Source organism: Prionailurus viverrinus, chromosome A3 (assembly GCF_022837055.1).
Source record: "Prionailurus viverrinus isolate Anna chromosome A3, UM_Priviv_1.0, whole genome shotgun sequence".
NCBI classification, from domain to species: domain Eukaryota; kingdom Metazoa; phylum Chordata; class Mammalia; order Carnivora; family Felidae; genus Prionailurus; species Prionailurus viverrinus.
In genome coordinates, this window is record NC_062563.1 from 64,043,598 (window position 1) to 64,060,866 (window position 17,269).

At 35.0% G+C, this 17,269-nt stretch overlaps 1 protein-coding gene across 1 annotated transcript in view; it reads right to left on the reverse strand.

Moving 5' to 3' along the window:
• Positions 1 to 17,269, reverse strand: part of LRPPRC (leucine rich pentatricopeptide repeat containing) — a 111,272-nt gene that overhangs the window by 84,754 nt on the left and 9,249 nt on the right. The window contains exons 2-11 of the mRNA XM_047852743.1: positions 11,924 to 12,120; positions 10,488 to 10,610; positions 7,661 to 7,782; positions 7,496 to 7,554; positions 6,705 to 6,791; positions 5,731 to 5,857; positions 5,237 to 5,381; positions 4,774 to 4,919; positions 4,416 to 4,521; positions 4,227 to 4,334 (exon numbers count right to left, since the gene is read on the reverse strand). Of these exons, the coding sequence (XP_047708699.1) occupies positions 4,227 to 4,334; positions 4,416 to 4,521; positions 4,774 to 4,919; positions 5,237 to 5,381; positions 5,731 to 5,857; positions 6,705 to 6,791; positions 7,496 to 7,554; positions 7,661 to 7,782; positions 10,488 to 10,610; positions 11,924 to 12,120 (1,220 nt within the window). The remainder of the gene's footprint in view (positions 1 to 4,226; positions 4,335 to 4,415; positions 4,522 to 4,773; positions 4,920 to 5,236; positions 5,382 to 5,730; positions 5,858 to 6,704; positions 6,792 to 7,495; positions 7,555 to 7,660; positions 7,783 to 10,487; positions 10,611 to 11,923; positions 12,121 to 17,269) is intronic.

Here is a 17,269-nt window from a genome sequence, read left to right on the forward strand (position 1 = left end):
GTAACACCACAAAACTGCAAAAACCTACACTTTATCCTGGAATCAGAAGAACGTGGGATCAAGTCCTTGCTCTGTCACCAAAAACTGATTTTTAGCAGTTCTTCGTCTATAAGAATGATGATAATAAAACTTTCCACTTAGCTCTCAAGGTGGTCATTTAAATTAAAGGAAAAAATGTGTGAAACCCTAAAAATACTAAATAAATGTTACTAGTAACAATAATGATTTCGTTTTTTTAGCTGTCTTAAAATACCCTAGTAATTTTTTAAATTTTCTTAGTGATACCCAGAGTAAATGCAGAATAATGTAACTATATATTTGATTTTCTGATGTCTGAAAATAGACCAACAAATTGAATGTAAACAGAAGATTCTTATTTCTGTACAAAACACTTCACTGTGATATCTAGGATCCAAAGACATTTTATTCTCTTAACTCATTGTTCTTCCAAAAGGTACATTAGGGGGAGGAGTGTATTCTGCTCATTTAGAGGATGTGTGATGCCAGCATTTTTTAACATGTATTTTTCTAACTGAAATTAAAGTTGGTTTAAGAAAACCCAGGTCCAGGGGCACCTGGGTGGCTCAGTCGGTTAAGCGTCCGACTTCGGCTCAGGTCATGATCTCGCGGTCCGTGAGTTCGAGCCCCGCGTCGGGCTCTGTGCTGACAGCTCAGAGCCTGGAGCCTGTTTCAGATTCTGTGTCTCCCTCTCTCTCTGACCCTCCCCTGTTCATGCTCTGTCTCAAAAATAAATAAACATTAAAAAAAAAATTTTTTTTAAAAAGAAAACCCAGGTCCACACCTGCCTGATCAGTTAAGTTCAGTCACTCCCTTAGGCATTCTGAGGGAGGATACAAAGATATTCACTTCAATAACTACAGTCCGATGGGAGGACAGAAAAACTTATCAATAAGGAGAAAAAAACATGATTGATCTCACATACCCACTTACCTCCTCCTAAAAAATACAATTCATATATTTTTTTAATTTTTTAAATATTTATTTATGTATTTTGAGAGAGAGGGGACAGCAGGGGGGGAGGAGGAAAGAGAGAATCCCAAGTAGGTGCCTTCGTATTTCTCTTTTACTTATTTTTACTTTTATCTTTTTTTTTTTAATTTTTTTCTACGTTTATTCATTTATTTTGAGAGAGAGAGAGAAAGCACGAGTTGGGGAGGGGCAGAGAGAGAGGTGAGAGTGAGAATCCCAAACAGTCTCCATGCTGCCAGCACAGAGCCCAACACAGGGCTTGAACCCACGAACCGAACCATGAGATCATGACCTGAGCCAAAGTCAGATGCTTAACCAACTGAGCCACCTAGGTGCCCCTCGTATTTTTCTTTTAAATAAAAAGATTAAAATAATCATATATTAACCTAGGGAAACATAGATTCCAAACCTCTGTGAACTTAGAAAATCGAACTAAGACTAAGCAATCAAATACAAATATTTAAGGAGCACCTGATGGCTCAGTCGGTTGAGCCACCAACTCTTGATTTCGGCTCAGGTCACAATCTCAACAGTTGTGAGATCTGAGCCCTCAGCAGGGCTCTGTGCTGGGCATGGAGTCTGCTTAAGATTCTCTCTCCCTTTCCCTCTGTCCCTCCCCTACTTGTGCACGTGCTCTCTCTCTCTCAAAAAAAAAAAAAAAAAAAAAAAAAAAATTTCAAAGATAGTCACGACAAAGTTTATGAATCCAGAGGAAAGCCTCCATTCAAAAAGCTTTGTAGAATTAAAATAGTTTATACTTTTGGGAAAGATAAATGGTTGATCTGAACAACTTCCACAAACTATGACCACTTACTCCACGTGATTTTTGACTCTTATGTAGGGCACTCCCTCTACCAGAGGCAATATCTTATTTCTTGAAAAGTATTTTCTATTCAACCAACTTTACTCAATTGGCATTCAAGCTTCTGTATGGCCCCTTCCTTATAGATCTTATCCCTTCTATACTCTTAACTTTTCGGTTTTCTAAATATACTCAGGGATATAAATCCTCAATCATTTTGGGTTATTCCCTCTCATTCAGGCCAACTTGCTAAAATTCTAAGTGGTGACTTTTCCATTTGTGCCACAGAGAAAAATACTAGTAAGATGAGCTATAAGGAAATCACTGTGAGAATCTTCCTTAGGGGTTGGTGATGGCTGAACTGGCAGCCAGAAATATTCTAGAATTCAATAATAGTATGAATGATTGTAGTATCGTTGAAAACTCTTGCTTCAGTTTGATCTGATCTCTAAATACCTTTCTTTGATTTCATGAAGGGTTTTATCTATTCCTTATGAAACGCTCCTCTACATCTTCCAACACTACAGCTGTTATTTTCTTCTGTTCTTTCTACCAGTTTATATAGGACATTTTCCTGGACAAGAACAAGTTCATTGCACTGATAAAAATGTGACTTTCTTACCTGACCCTGAAGAAACCATACAAAGTATGTATAGCCATTTTGTTGTCACATGAAGGACAACTGGAGAACACATACTTTACTATATTTCTGGACCTCCCACAAAGGGAGAAACTAGTTTTTAAAAACTGTAACACAACTGACAGTATCTTGTACCTCAAGTTACCTTTCTCAGCTTTTATGTTTTTGCAGATAAAACCATCACTGATTAAAAAACTTACACCACTTTTTTAAATGTCCTAATGTAAAAACTGGCATCTAACTTTTAGTTAATAGCTAAGAATTTTTATAAAATAAACACAGCATAACACTTACAAATGTCTAATACGGAGGTGTTATGATATTTAAAAAGAGTGTTTAAAATAGAACAGAAATCCTCAGTTCTAAGCCCAGCAGCATTGACAGCTAGGTGTGGAACCCAAGGTCAGTCATGGAATCTCTCTGCTGCTCTCAGTTTCTTCGTTAATATAAAGCAGTCTTTCAACAAGGCACCTTTGTGATCTAAATTATAAGCTTCTAAGAGAGGATGGATTCAAGATAAAGCCCATTTTTCTACTAGTTTGAGCTACAACTATCAAAAGAAATCACCTGAATTCTTCTATGCTTACTAAGTTGTTAAAGTGTGGTAACCAATTCAAGTCTAGACACACTGATATGGTTGAAGAAAGCAAATTTTCCTGATGATCAAACATTTCAACAGGGGTATTTTCTTATCTGTGTAGAGGTGGACAATATGAATATGCCCAAAGATTTTCATGGAATGATGTAAATTTTCTCTGGTTCAAAAATACTGTGTTAAAGGTTACTTCTTGGGAGCTTTCAGAACTGGAGGATGTGCAAAGAGTTAATCAACTAACATAGTGTTTTCATGAAGATTTTTCTAAAAAGGATTTTGAGACTTTTACAGCCAGAAACAATTAGGGAATACTTGTTTCACTATTTCCTTTAGACCAGAAGATGACTATATATTTAAAATAAAATTGCAATATGAAAGTCTGCTAAAAGCACTTTTTTTGTTGTTTGTGCATTTTGTTTGTCACCCAGTGTCATACTAACAACTCTGCATCTCATTCTAAAGCACATTATACTGCGAGATAAAATGAAAAAGACCATTTTTTGTTTCCCCAAGGGGGAAGTACTTCTGTTAAAAGCATCTTTTTATGAGACTACTCTTTCTGAATTACCAATAATGCAAACCAAAGAATTAGATACTGTACTCTAAAATTTAATATTTGCTCAATTCTTATTCATATCCTATAGGTATCCCATGTGTACAAGGAAAAAGTATGCTAAATGCGTAAGCGTACTTAAGAACCTGAGAGATTGAACATTTCTGTCCTTCAATCAGCAGGCTGTCAGGTCATGAGCACTCATTTTGCAATAAAAGTTTTCCTGCCTTTCCTATTATTGTAACTCAGCTCAGTTAAGGAGACTGGTCCACAAAGAAAATGGCTTGATTATGTATAACTTTATCTTGGATAAGGCTAGACAAATTAATTTTGAACGGTATATGTAAAATCAAAAACTAAGGAGTTTTTCGAAAAACTTAAAAATAAAAAACTGTTTAAAACTACACTGACAAGTCTGAATATCAAGATCAGAGACGAAGTCAGAATGAAATTAAGACGAAAGAAATCCACTATGTTTTTAAAAATGCTTACCCAATTCTTGACTCTGACTTCAATCAATTCTATTTTCTCAGAAGGTCTACTACTCAGAGAGAAGTTTGCCTTCCCAAAGAATCCAACTAGATGTGTGTAGAAACTTACACTGGATCTCTGGACCATTATGAATCTGTAAAAGGCAAAACCTAACCTTGAACATTTTTCTCCTTCTGATGTCCAGCTAGCAATGGCCAGAAATAATGAGTTCTGACAGGAAAACCTTCTTCCTTCAGAGCCTTCATTAGAGCTTTTGCCAAATCTGAAAGAGATATCATAAAATATTACAAAGCTACTTCAGCAAAACTTATTTATGTCAGTTTTAATGATGAGAATATCATACCACTTTTATTGGCTTGTAATGCGCAGTGGAGTGTGAACTGCAAAGGAGACGTATGCATCTGGGATTCCTTTAACTGCTTGCAGTAATCTTTCAGCTTCTCTGCAGGCTAGGGGGAAAAGGTACCACACATCAGCTGGGTCTGCAAATATCCTACCATTTGACCTTCTACAGATATGCTACCACTCCTGGAATGAAAAATTTCAACCTCTTGTCCTCTTTCTAACTGATAAACTTATAACACAGAAACAAAGTTTTCATAATGTTTGCAATTGGTCTCATCTCATAGTATGTTCTTCTACTTTATAGACTTATTTCACTGCCTATTACACTGTCAATAAAGTAAAAACGGACAGGATACCGTATTCATAGTCACACAGTGTCGTAAAAAGAAACTGCCAAAGTCATTCAGATTGTCTTCCCTTGATACAGGACATGCTAATAAAATTTGGAATGCTGTATCTTCCAATTTTTCAGTGACTAAAAGCAGAATGAGGTTCATTGCATCTGGGAAGAAAAGAAAAGAAAGACATATTCTGTTACTGAATTGAATAATATTTTTACACTGCAGCCACTCTGAAAGACAAACTTATGAACTACAAAGGCCAAAAGGATATATCTCCCTAGATAACAGTGAAACACTTCCAAATCAAAACATTCCCATCTGCTCATTAACTCAAGTTGTTTAGTTCATTAATCTGACTTCTAAGAGTCCTGTGTTCATCTACTACAATCCCCTATCGTTAGAGAATGCCCTTTCCATCATGTAAGAATAGTAATTCAGATTTTTAGAAAAATCATAAAAATAAATTTTTAAAAACTACCTGGAATATATCTTCTTTCATATGTAATTTTTTCCAAAATTTCTGGGACATATTGAGAATACCCAGCTTTACTGAAACTAAAAATAATTTGCAATAAATCACGGTCCATAAGGTAAAGATCAGACTTCTTCACCTTCTCCAGAGTCTGTAGACAGTTTCAGAAATTAGAAGAACGAGTTAGAAACCAGCATTTTTAAATTATAGCCAAATAAATTAAAATAACAAAATTTAAAAAATTAGGAACATACACCATCTAAAGGTTTAGGGCTTATATTATAAAACAGAAAACATTACATTTCAGCAATAACTAAGATCAACACCAAGGTACCAAACTTTAAAAATTCTCCATCAATACTAATGTCTACAAGAAATACCTTTAAAAACAGATATAAGCTACACTTTTCTGCTTCATGCAAAACATAACACAATCTCACACAAATGATTTTTTTTTATGCAATAGTTTTAAAGTATTATTTACATGACATAAGACATACCTGCTTAACATGATCAATGTCACCCTTTTCAGCATACGCATTCAATAATGCTAAGTATGTGTCTGGACCAGGCTCAATTCCAGCCTCTCTCATCACTGTGAGAATATTTTCTGCATTCTCTATATCTCTGGAAGTTATTCAAAGAAAACAGAACAGATTATTATAATACTGGCAAATGTAATACTATCATTCTAAAATATATTAGCCTGTACTTATTAAAATTAACAACTCTTATAAAACCATTTAGCAAAGGACATCAGAAAAGAGCAAATACACATGAAGCCAGCTATAGGTTTCTGAAACAACAAAAATAATAAATGTTCCAAATTTTTACAGGTAACTATTCCAAAAGAGAAACCAAACTGCATAATAATCACATAGACCTTAAATTAATGTGCCCTCTTTCATCAAGTGTGCTATGACTCAAATTTACCTTTTTAGGGAAGAATAACATTTAGTAAATTATTCTTCAAAAATAAAACTGTTTTCCAAGAGCATCAAGAGGGCAATTAAAATACAAAGTCAAGGGGCGCCTGGGTGGCTCAGTCAGTTGAGCGTCCGACTTCAGCTCAGGTCATGATCTCACAGTTCGTGAGTTTGAGGCCCGCGTTGGGGCCTGTGCTGACAGCTCGGAGCCTAGAGCCTGCTTAGGATTCTGTGTCTCCCTCTCTCTCTGCCCCTCCCCCACACATGCTCTGTCTCTCTCCCTCTGTCAAAAATAAACAAAAATTTAAAAACAAACAAACAAAAAGTCAACTAGTTTGGATCAGGCCCAATTTTTAAAATTGAGTTATTTTCAAATAAAAGTTTTATGAAACAGATAAATTTAAGAATAAGTTCTTAAAAAATTGCATGTTCTACTTCACACGCTCAAAATTTTTGAGGGGTTAGATAAACATGGTTTAAGAATTTTCTACAATAATTTCCTATAATTTAAACCTCGCTCGAGAACAAAACCTTAAGTTGAACATTACCCGGCTCTTGCATGCCCTGTAACAAGAGCACTGAAAACTGCCTCCGTGATTGGCAGGTCCTTAGTTTTCATAAATCCAAGAATCTTGCTGCAATAAAAGAGAAATGAAAATACTTTTTGGAAACATACATCAGAACCACTTTTTACAACATACAAACACAAAATCTCACTCCCTGAAATTATATCAATTATATCAAATTATAGATCTTGAACTACCCTTGGTAAAAATAGCAGGTAAGTTTTTAAAATTTGATTGTTTCTTCTATACGAATTAACCTTTAAAAAGCCTATAAAGTTTAATAAAAATCCATTCAATTAAAAATGAATTATACATTTCAATTTATTCCTTATTTCCTAAAGCTGCCATCCAAAAGTAGTACTAAATTTTACAGAGAAATAAACGTCACAACTGATTTTACAGGAATCAGCAAGATAGAATATTGCAAGTTTTATAAATGAATACAGTTTAAATGGCTAAGAACATTTCCTTTAGGAAATAATCAATTTAAAAGGACTAAAGCCAACTTTATACACCTCAGCAATTTTAAGCCTCTGTTCCAGTAAATCAAAATTTTAATTAAAATAGCAATACTCATTTGTCTTTCTCCTCTTACACAATTTTATATTTTACCTAAGTCAAGTCATATTACCAAATTTGCTAGATTAAAATCCTTATGAAATAATTTCCCTAAGAAGAAGCTTAAAAGAAAAAGAAAGACAAATGAACGTATCCTAGGTTTACAGGACTTAACAAATTTGTTTGCTTAAACATACATTTATAGAGCTCCATACCTGGCACCTTCAATATCTCCTACATTACAATAAGCTGCGATCAACCTCTGGTATGTCACCTGTCAATGAAATGGGCTAGTTAATATTTTTTTTAATACTATTTTTTCCCTGGGATTGAAAAAAAAAGTGATATAACAATAAACATTTACGATAGCAGCTACCTACTCGATTTGGTTGAATGTTTGCTTCCTCCATTTTTGCCAAGAAGTCAGTTGGTGAAAATTTATATTCATTTTGAAGATAGACTTTAAGTAAAGCATTATAATGACTTACATCATACACAGTACCTACAAATAAAATTTAAATCAAATTTTTAGAAAAGGACCTAAAATCATATTCTTTATCACAACTAAAATATGCATACTTAAATTTAACAAACAAAAGGGGTAAAATGGTCACTTCAGCATTTCACCCCATACTTAGGCCCAACTATACAGAAATCTTGTCAGAACAGAGCAAGTTAAGCATTTAAGACAGTAATTAACTGAATTACTATACAGTCACAAGTAACTGCTTATTCAGATGTTAAGATGTAAAGTGACAAAGATTTTCTTACTTATGAAGCATAATATCCCTTCCTGTTAGAAAATGTTGACAATACCTCTGTATTTAAAGTGACAAACATTTTTGATAGAAAGTAGTCCCTGCCACAGAACAGACACACCAAGAGACGGACTGTGACTGCAGTTGTTCTATACAGGGAGGACTGTACTAGCAGACCTGGTTATTTCCTCACAGTGTTTGTTTGAAGGCTCCATTGCCAGTTACAGTTTCTAGTCTGCTATTGTTAATTACCCCTATTCCAAAGCTCTTTGTTTTCTTCCAGGTCCTATCTTGCCTAAGGCCACATCAATCAAGGTAACCATTCAGCCTTCCTCAACCCACTGATAACGTCTTGGTCATCGTATCAATCTAATGCTAATGTTTTACTAAATTTGCATGAATTAAATTTTGTATCTAAACTGCCTGTAGCAACACAGGCCTCTGGTCAGTCAGTTTGAGATTCTAGACCACACAGGACTTATTCTATTAATATCTGCTTTTATCTTACTAGACTTGTACATACTGTGCTATGTTTCAGAAACTGTGCTAAGTGCTCTGCATCTAGAGGCTCTGTTAGTCTTCACAACGCTTTGAGACGTACTCATCCCCATCTTATGCATGAGGAAAACTGACTCTTCCACTTGTCCAAGGCCACATGGCTAGTAAGTGACCACAGATTTGAATGTAGGTGGTCTGCCCTGAGTGCCCAATCTGTTAACCATTGTAACACTTTATATAAGGCCTTAAGGGGAACCATGTACAATTCAACATCTGCAATGTGACTGTGCATCAAGGTTACCATACGGCGTCTGAAAACTTCTAAAAAATCAAGTTGAACTCTAATAATGGTTGGCTAAAAAGCGGCTCTAAGGCTGAAAGAAAGAACGTATATCCTTTTTCACAAAAATTTCTCCCAGTTCAACATGTATTTTTAAATCACATGACTTACTGACATACAGAAATTTCTAGTTTTTTTGAAGTCAATTCTTTATTTTCACTTTCCTGCTGCTTTTATACCTAGAAGACTATTTTCCATTCTGAAATCCATTATTCATCTATTCTTCTCAAAACTTTAAACAAATGAACTTGTCATCAAAATTAGTTCTAGATGAATTCAAAACTGAGGTGAGGCTCTGTGTTTATTGTATAGTTTTCTTCCATATAGGTACTACATGTTTCTTGAAGGATATTCATAGATATTTTATATATTTGTGACTAAACTTAGAACCTTCTACCCATTTTATTTTCTAACTAGGAAAAGTTATAGATTCCTGAACATTTAATATTTCCTACTACTTTACTGTAAGTTGATTTTCTGGGATTTTACAGGTAAACAAGTATATCATCTAAAGAACCGTAATTTCTCATATTGTTTCACAACTTATTTCACTGCATGATATTAGTTGTTGGCTTTAAATTTAACATGTTAAAGAAGTATCCTTCTATTCTTTGTTAAGGTTTTTAAAAATCAAGAATGAACATTGGATTTTATCTAATGGTCTTTTAAACTATGTTATTTTCTGAATAGATACTATGTTCACGGTTCAAAATTTTCAAAGCATAAAAAGGTACAGAGTAAAAGTGTATCTGGTATTTATTATCCTTCAAGAACTATTTTAATGTTATATGCATATACAGATATAAATATTTTTCTTCAAAATAGTAGCATACTATATACACCATTCTGCACCTTAATTTTTCCTTCTATTTTGGAGAACACCCCACGTTAGTATAGAAGAACTCCTTTTTTAACGGTTGCACAGTATCCCATTTCATGGACACCCCATAATTTATCTGATCCCCAGTGAGAGACATTAGAGTTGGTTCCAATTCCTAACTATTACAAACAAGCCACAATAAAGGATATCCCTTTGCACATTTGAATGTATCTGTGATCTAAATTTTTTTTTTTAATTTTTAATGTTTATTTATTTTGGAGAATGGAGGAGAGGGAAGGGAGGGTCAGAGAGAGGGATACACAGAATTCGAAGCAGACTCCAAACTCTGAGCTGTCAGCACAGAGCCTGATGCGGGGTTCGAACTCATGAACTACAAGATCATGATTTGAGCTGAAGTCAGATGCTTAACCTGCTGAGCCACCCAGGTACCCCTGTTATCTAAATTCTAACAAATGGAACTGCTTGGTCAAATGGTATGTGCGCTCCCAACTTTGACAATACAACTGCCTTTTTATCCTGTCCTTTTTCTTTTTAACTTACCATAAAAGTAATAATTGTTATGAAAATTACTTTATTTTTTCATTTGAGTATAGTTGACAATTATTTTATTCTCAATGCCTCTAGATGTCGCTATAACTCACCAGATAAATATTACCAAGTAGCTCTTCCATAAAATTGAATTATAGCATTTATGTAAACAAATTCTTATTTACCAAAAGAAAAAAATATCTACACTTTTTACATATACACATATTTTTAAACAATCATACCCAATTTCTGAAGTTTGTCCCATATCCTATGAGCAAATTCGGTTCTCTCTGATAACTGTAGTTCAGGCAAGAGAGAACCACAGCTGCGCAGGAGAAGTAAGGCTTGATTACCACCTGGGCTCCCTGGGAAAAAAGGTAACATATCATTTAACACAACAGCAATATCATACAGGTAAATATCAAAACTTAAACTGAAATCCGTAAATAGTCAAAACTCTCCTGCCTCACTGAGATGGTAAGAGTACCCACAAACTAGAAAAACCCTACCCAAATCCACAAGTAACATTTACAATGTTACTGAAAATTATGTTTTTAAAATTAGTCTGCTTTTAAAAAGCTAAGGTTATGAATCCATGTAATCTGCAAGGCTCTATACCATATAAAAATACACAGAACTTAATTTATAAGCACTACTTACTACAATTCAAAGGCTAAGCTTCTCAGTATCTTATGAAAATAGTACAGAGCAGTACAATTAAAACCCATGAATACCAAGTTTACAATCAATTACAAAATAATGTAAACTTCCTTCTCCCTTTATCCATGGCCTTTATCTACATGTCTCTGAAAGATGACTTTAAAACCAAACAAAAACAAAAACCACTCACTGTATGATTCCACTTAAATAAAGTATCCAAAATAAGAAACCTGCAAGGCCAAAAAGTACACTAGTAGTCGTCTAAGGCTGGAAGGGATGAGGGGTTGGGGGATAATGGCTACGGGTTTGGAGATTTCTTTTTGAGGTGATAAAAATATTCTAAAATTAACTATGGTAATAGTCATTCAACTCTGAATAAATCAAAAAGAGAAAATGATACAATAGCTTTTAAATACACACAATTATAACTGACACTTCTTTGATATCCATCATCATTAGATTCCATAGCTTCTTAATGTGAATGAAATCCACAGATGGGCTTTAGGAAGCTGGTGCATATTCTGTAACTACATGCAAAATTATGTGCATGTTTGCATGCTCGGCTTGTGGGTGGTGGGAGGTGGTAAGAGGGCCTACAGCCTTCCACCAGATTATCAAAGTAAGTGATTCAAATGGATTATAATAGCTAAGTGAAAATGAAAGGGAAATAATGATTATTGGTCCTTCTGGGAATCTATCATATGTAAGCATCTTAGGGAAAGTTGACACCATACAAGGCAAGATAAGAAACGCTTCCAAACGATTTACCACTGAGTGACTGTTTTTTATAAAAAAGTGGAAAGCAAGAAGACAATTTTTATTTGCTGATTTTGGAAAAAATATCTAATACAAAAATGTTTCATGCAAAACTTTGCCCTGATGAGTTGGAAAGATCAAAAGATCACAATCATAACATAAAATCATGATCAATAGAAATAACAAAATTAAAAGTATCAAATAACATGTTTTTCAGTGATCTTGCCCCGAAACAAGAAAATATACAAAAAATTTGAAATACCTGAGTGACAGGTGTTATCAAAGACTTTTTGTAGAAGAGTCTTTGGGATGCGGCCAGTTCTTCGGACAGAATTATCCAGTCTCATTAGAGCCCAGTCAAATTGACTGGCATTCTTTCTATGAGAGGAGGGCTCCTCTTGAAGATAATTCTTTTTCTCAACAGCAATGGCATATAGCCTGGCTTGGCTCAGCAGCCCTCTATAAAATGAAACACAATTGGTAACTAACTAAACTCACTTATTATCCATATAAATTCTTTTATTGAGCAAAATTTATACAAAGTTTATTGGTTACCAAATACCTGAATTCTGGTACAAAACCAGAAATGCTCAGAGAAGTGTAAGATGGTAGAAAAGAAAAGTTCTGCCTTTTACTCTAAATAAAATCACAAGCACACACAAATTGTATGCAAAGTAAATCTCCTGAATAACTGTGTCTGGATAACTTTCCACATGGAATCTTTTCAAAGTAAGACAATAATATGATGTGGTTTAAGTGTGTGTGTGTGTTTTATTTTCCTTAAGTAAAACCAGCTTAATGAAGGAAAATGAAGCAGTTTATGCTACAAAGTTCTTCTCACCTTTACAGAGATCTAAAATGTACTTAAAATTCTGATAACTGCTTTCAAATGTTTTCTAGGTGTAATCTCATTATGAATCTAAAAGAAGACCAATAACCAAGTTTAAATTATGCAATTTTTTAAAGAATCGTTCAGGACCAAAGAATTTTCAATCTCTCTAAATAAATTTGAAACATTTTATAGTGACTGTTTCGGCTCTCAATTCATAGCTGCTTTCCATCTGTCAAAATACTAATTATATAGTACCTTTCTAGTTATTTTAACAACTTCAATCATTGAAAATAAAACTAGATTTCTGGTTTTAAACATCATTAATTTTCAGGGGCTCCTGGGTGACTCAGTCGGTTAAGTGTCCGACTGCGGCTCAGGTCATGATCTCACGGTTTGTGGGTTCGAGCCCTGCCTTCGGCTCTGTGCTCACAGCTCAGAGCCTGGAGCCTGCTTCGAATTCTGTGTATCCCTCACTCTCTGCCCCTCCCCCGCTTGTGCTCTGTCTCTCAAAAAATAAATAAATAAATAAACATCATTAATTTTCAAAAATTAAAAAAAAGTTTATAAATTAGATAAGGTCAGATTAATACATGTAGGTTTATAAAGAACAAAAAAACTTTTTTTTAAAAATTTTTTTAAACGTTTATTTTTGAGACAGAGAGAGACAGAGCATGAATGGGGGGAGGGTCAGAGAGAGGGAGACACAGAATCAGAAACAGGCTCCAGGCTCTGAGCTGTCAGCACAGAGCCCGATGCGGGGCTCGAACTCACGCACCGTGAGATCATGACCCAAGCCGAAGTCGGCCACTCAACCGACTGAGCCACCCAGGTGCCCCAACAAAAAACCTTTAAAGCATTCAATATTTTAATAATAGGAGAACTAACACATAAGCCAAATGCTCTAAAACATGAAATCAGAGGTATTCCATACTGCAGAAATATAGGCTATGCCTGATTTACAAATAACAGACTTAAAAATAATCCTTATGTGTGAGAAATACCCTATCATGAAACTTTGAATTGAATTTAAACTTTTGCTGCATTCAAACACCACTTTTTAACACAAAATTTCTAATGCACAAAGATTTACATTTATTCCAAAATATCTTAGAGTTTCCAATAGCAGCTAGTTAAGTATAACTAAATAATATATACAAAGTACATATTAACAAAGTGTGATATAAAAAAATACTTATTAATCCAGGGACACCTTCATGATAATCCCATTTTTCTTGCAGGTGCACATTTTTACCCCAATTACCAATAAACATTTACATAGTAGTAAGTTTAAAAATAAAGCTGTTGGTTTCCTACCCTATGTTCTCTACCTGGAAAACCAGTCACAAATTGAATGATTAAGTATATGATACTACATTAAAGAAATCTACGCCAAAAGTTTCACCACAAGGTTATGTAAAATACAGAGGCAGTAACAGATACTAGACTAGAAATTCTATTACTGTGATCTGGGACAAATCACAAGCACTCTGGCCATCAATGATTCTACCTATGTAAACAAATTGGAAAACAGTGGAAAAAATCAGGATACTAATTAAATAAGACAATGTTTTCTTACCTTTACAAACCTAATGATCAGCACACTGTAGATGGCTAATTGATTAATTTGTAAATGGCTCATTTGTTAAATGAGCTGAATTAATTAAATGCTAATTACCTATGAACCATAGAAGATACGCTCTTACTTATTTATTCATTATTTTCAAAGGTTTTCTCTGGCCATTTGCCTATCTACTGGATCAGTTGTTACTAAACTATGCCCTTGTTAGGCAAACACAAAACAGCATTATTTTAAATCACCCAGAACATGTCAAGTTCAGGTGAATATGCAATAAATAATACTGTTCAAAACAACCAAAGCTAATTAATACGGGAATTTCAAAATTGTAGTGAAGTACATTTGCCAAGATTTTCTTATACAACCCAAATCTTATAAACTGTGAAAAAGCACAAAAATAAAACCTTTGCTAAAAGGCAGTTTTAAGACGTAAGGTCAAACAAACACAAAATTCAGAGAGAAGACAAAGTACACTATTCTGAACATTTTAAAGCTAATTTTTCCACAAATAAATCTTTAATGCAGCCAACTCTCCTTCACACAAGTATACTCAATTTCATTTTTTTTTTTTAAGTTTATTTTGAGAGAGAGAGAGAGAGAGAGAGCGTGCGCACACACGTACAAGCAGGGAAGGAACAGAGAGAAGAAACAGAATTCCAAGCAGGCTCCGCACCATCAGTGCAGAGCCTGACGTGGGGCTTGAACTCATGAACCCTGAGATCATGACCTGAGCTGAGATCAAGAATTGGACGCTTAACTGCACCACCCAGGTGCCCCAGTATATTCACTCAACTTTCGTTAGATAAGCTGAACTATGGACCCACCATAGAATGAACTGGGGTGAGGGAAGTGTTACACATTTAACCAAAAGATTCTTCACTCTTCAAAAAGTCTCCAGTGCTTCCCTACATGGTAGTGCTTTCTACATTTATTTAAAAAAATTTTTTTTTAATGTTTTTATTTATTTTTGAGACAGAGAGAGACAGAGCATGAACGGGGGAAGGTCAGAGAGAGAGAGAGACACAGAATCGGAAGCAGGCTCCAGGCTCTGAGCTGTCAGCACCGAGCCCGACGCGGGGCTCGAACTCATGGACTGTGAGATCATGACCTGAGCCGAAGTTGGACGCTTAGTGACTGAGCCACCCAGGCGCCCCATATTTATTTATTTTTTAATGTTTATTTATTTCTGAGACGGAGAGAGACAGAGCATGAGTGGGGGAGGGGCAGAGAGAGAGGGAGACACAGAATCTGAAGGAGGCTCCAGGCTCCAAGCTGTCAGCACAGAGCCTGATGCGGGGCTCAAACTCACAGACCGCGAGATCATGAGCTGAGCCGAAGTTGGACCCTCAACCCACTGGGCCACCTAGGCGCCCCTACATTTATTATTTGGCCCAAAATTTATTTTTAAATTCCTCAGTAACAAGAATTTCATGCCTGAAACAACAGGTATGTTGTGATAGAAAGTAAAGGAAAGAACAAGTCCGGGGTGGAGAGTCTATGTAGTATAGGCACCTACCCATCAAGCTTGCACAAGCTGGAACGCACTGCCTCCAATCTGATGACCAAAACTGATGTAACCACATAAGTGAAAATTTCATCATCTCATCAACAAGTCATAAATGGCTCTTTTGAATTTTTGAGTTAAACATCTTAGGTTCCCTCCAGAGACTCTGGCACTCACCACTAACATTCAGATTACCCACGAATTTCCTCTGGTAAATGTGGCATTGTTTTTATCATTTTTTTTTTTTTAACTGGTGGTGGTTTTTATTTCAACTCTTTAGTACAAAAAAATAATGACTTTATAGTTAAGTGTCCATATTTCAAAAAGGTACAAGGACCTATTATTATAAGCAGGCTTCCGTAAGATTCCCCTCTTTAAGCCTGTACTTTTTTCTAATACTTTACTTTTTTCTAATATTTTCTAATTCTAATATTATTTCTATTTAGAAATAGAAATATTTCTAATATTTCTAATATCTAAACTTTACTATATTTCTAATATAATTTTCTACTTATTTCTAATACTTTTTCAAGGCATTTTTAGGTTTACAGAAAAAGTGTGCAGAGTACAGAGTTCCTGTATATCCTCCTCCCCTTCACCCAGTTTCCCCTATTTGCATCTTGCATTAGTGTGGTAGATGTGTTATAAATGATGAACCAATCATGATACATTAACTAAAGCCTATAGTTTACAATAGGGTTCACTCCGTGAAAAACCTATGGGTTCTGACAAATCTATGATAAGCACTACAGTACTACACATAAGAGTTTCGCTGCCCTGAAAATGCCCTATGCTCCACCTATTCATCCCTTCCCCCCCTCCTCCTGAACCACTGTTAACTACCTTTGTCCTTCTCTATAGTTTAGCCTTTTCCAAAATGTCTTACAGTTGGAATCACACAGTACGGAGCCTTTTTCAGACTGGCTTCTTTCACCTACCAAAATACATTTAAGGTTCTTCCATGTCTTTCTGTGGCTTGATTAACACATTTCTTTTTAGTGCTGAATAATACTCCATTTTACAAATTTACCATAATTTGTTTATCTGTTCACCTAATGAAGAACAGACATACTGGCTGATTCCAACCTGGGCAAATATGAATAAAGCATCAATAAACATTTGTGCGCAGACTTTAATGTGGATGTAAATTTTCTATTCACTTAGGTAAATATCTAGGAGTGTGACTGCTGGATTATAGGGTAAGCTTATGTTTATTCAGCTTTGCAAGAAACTGACAAACTGCCTTCCAAAATGGCTGTACCACTTTGCATTCCCACCAGCAATAAATATGAGAGCTCCCTATTGCCCCACTCCTCACCAACATTTGATCCCGAAGATGTTTTGGATTTTAGTCATTTTAAAAAGTATGGTATGTAATTGTGGTTTGAATCTGCAATTCCCTAATGACATATGATGGTGAACATCTTTTCATATGCTTACTTGCCTCCTATATGTCTTCCTTTGTGAACTTTCCAAATCTTCTGTTCATTTCCAATTGGGTTATTACGTTTTTCTTTTTCTTTTTTAATTTTCTTATTGTTGAGTTTTAAGAGATCTTTGTATGTTTTGGGTAGTCTTGGTGTTTATTTTTTCAAATAAACTTTTTATTGAAGTGTTACTCATTCTTTTTAAACTTCAAATGTACACCAAACAAACACACATTCTCAAAACATCATCTTCCCTGTTACTGTCATCA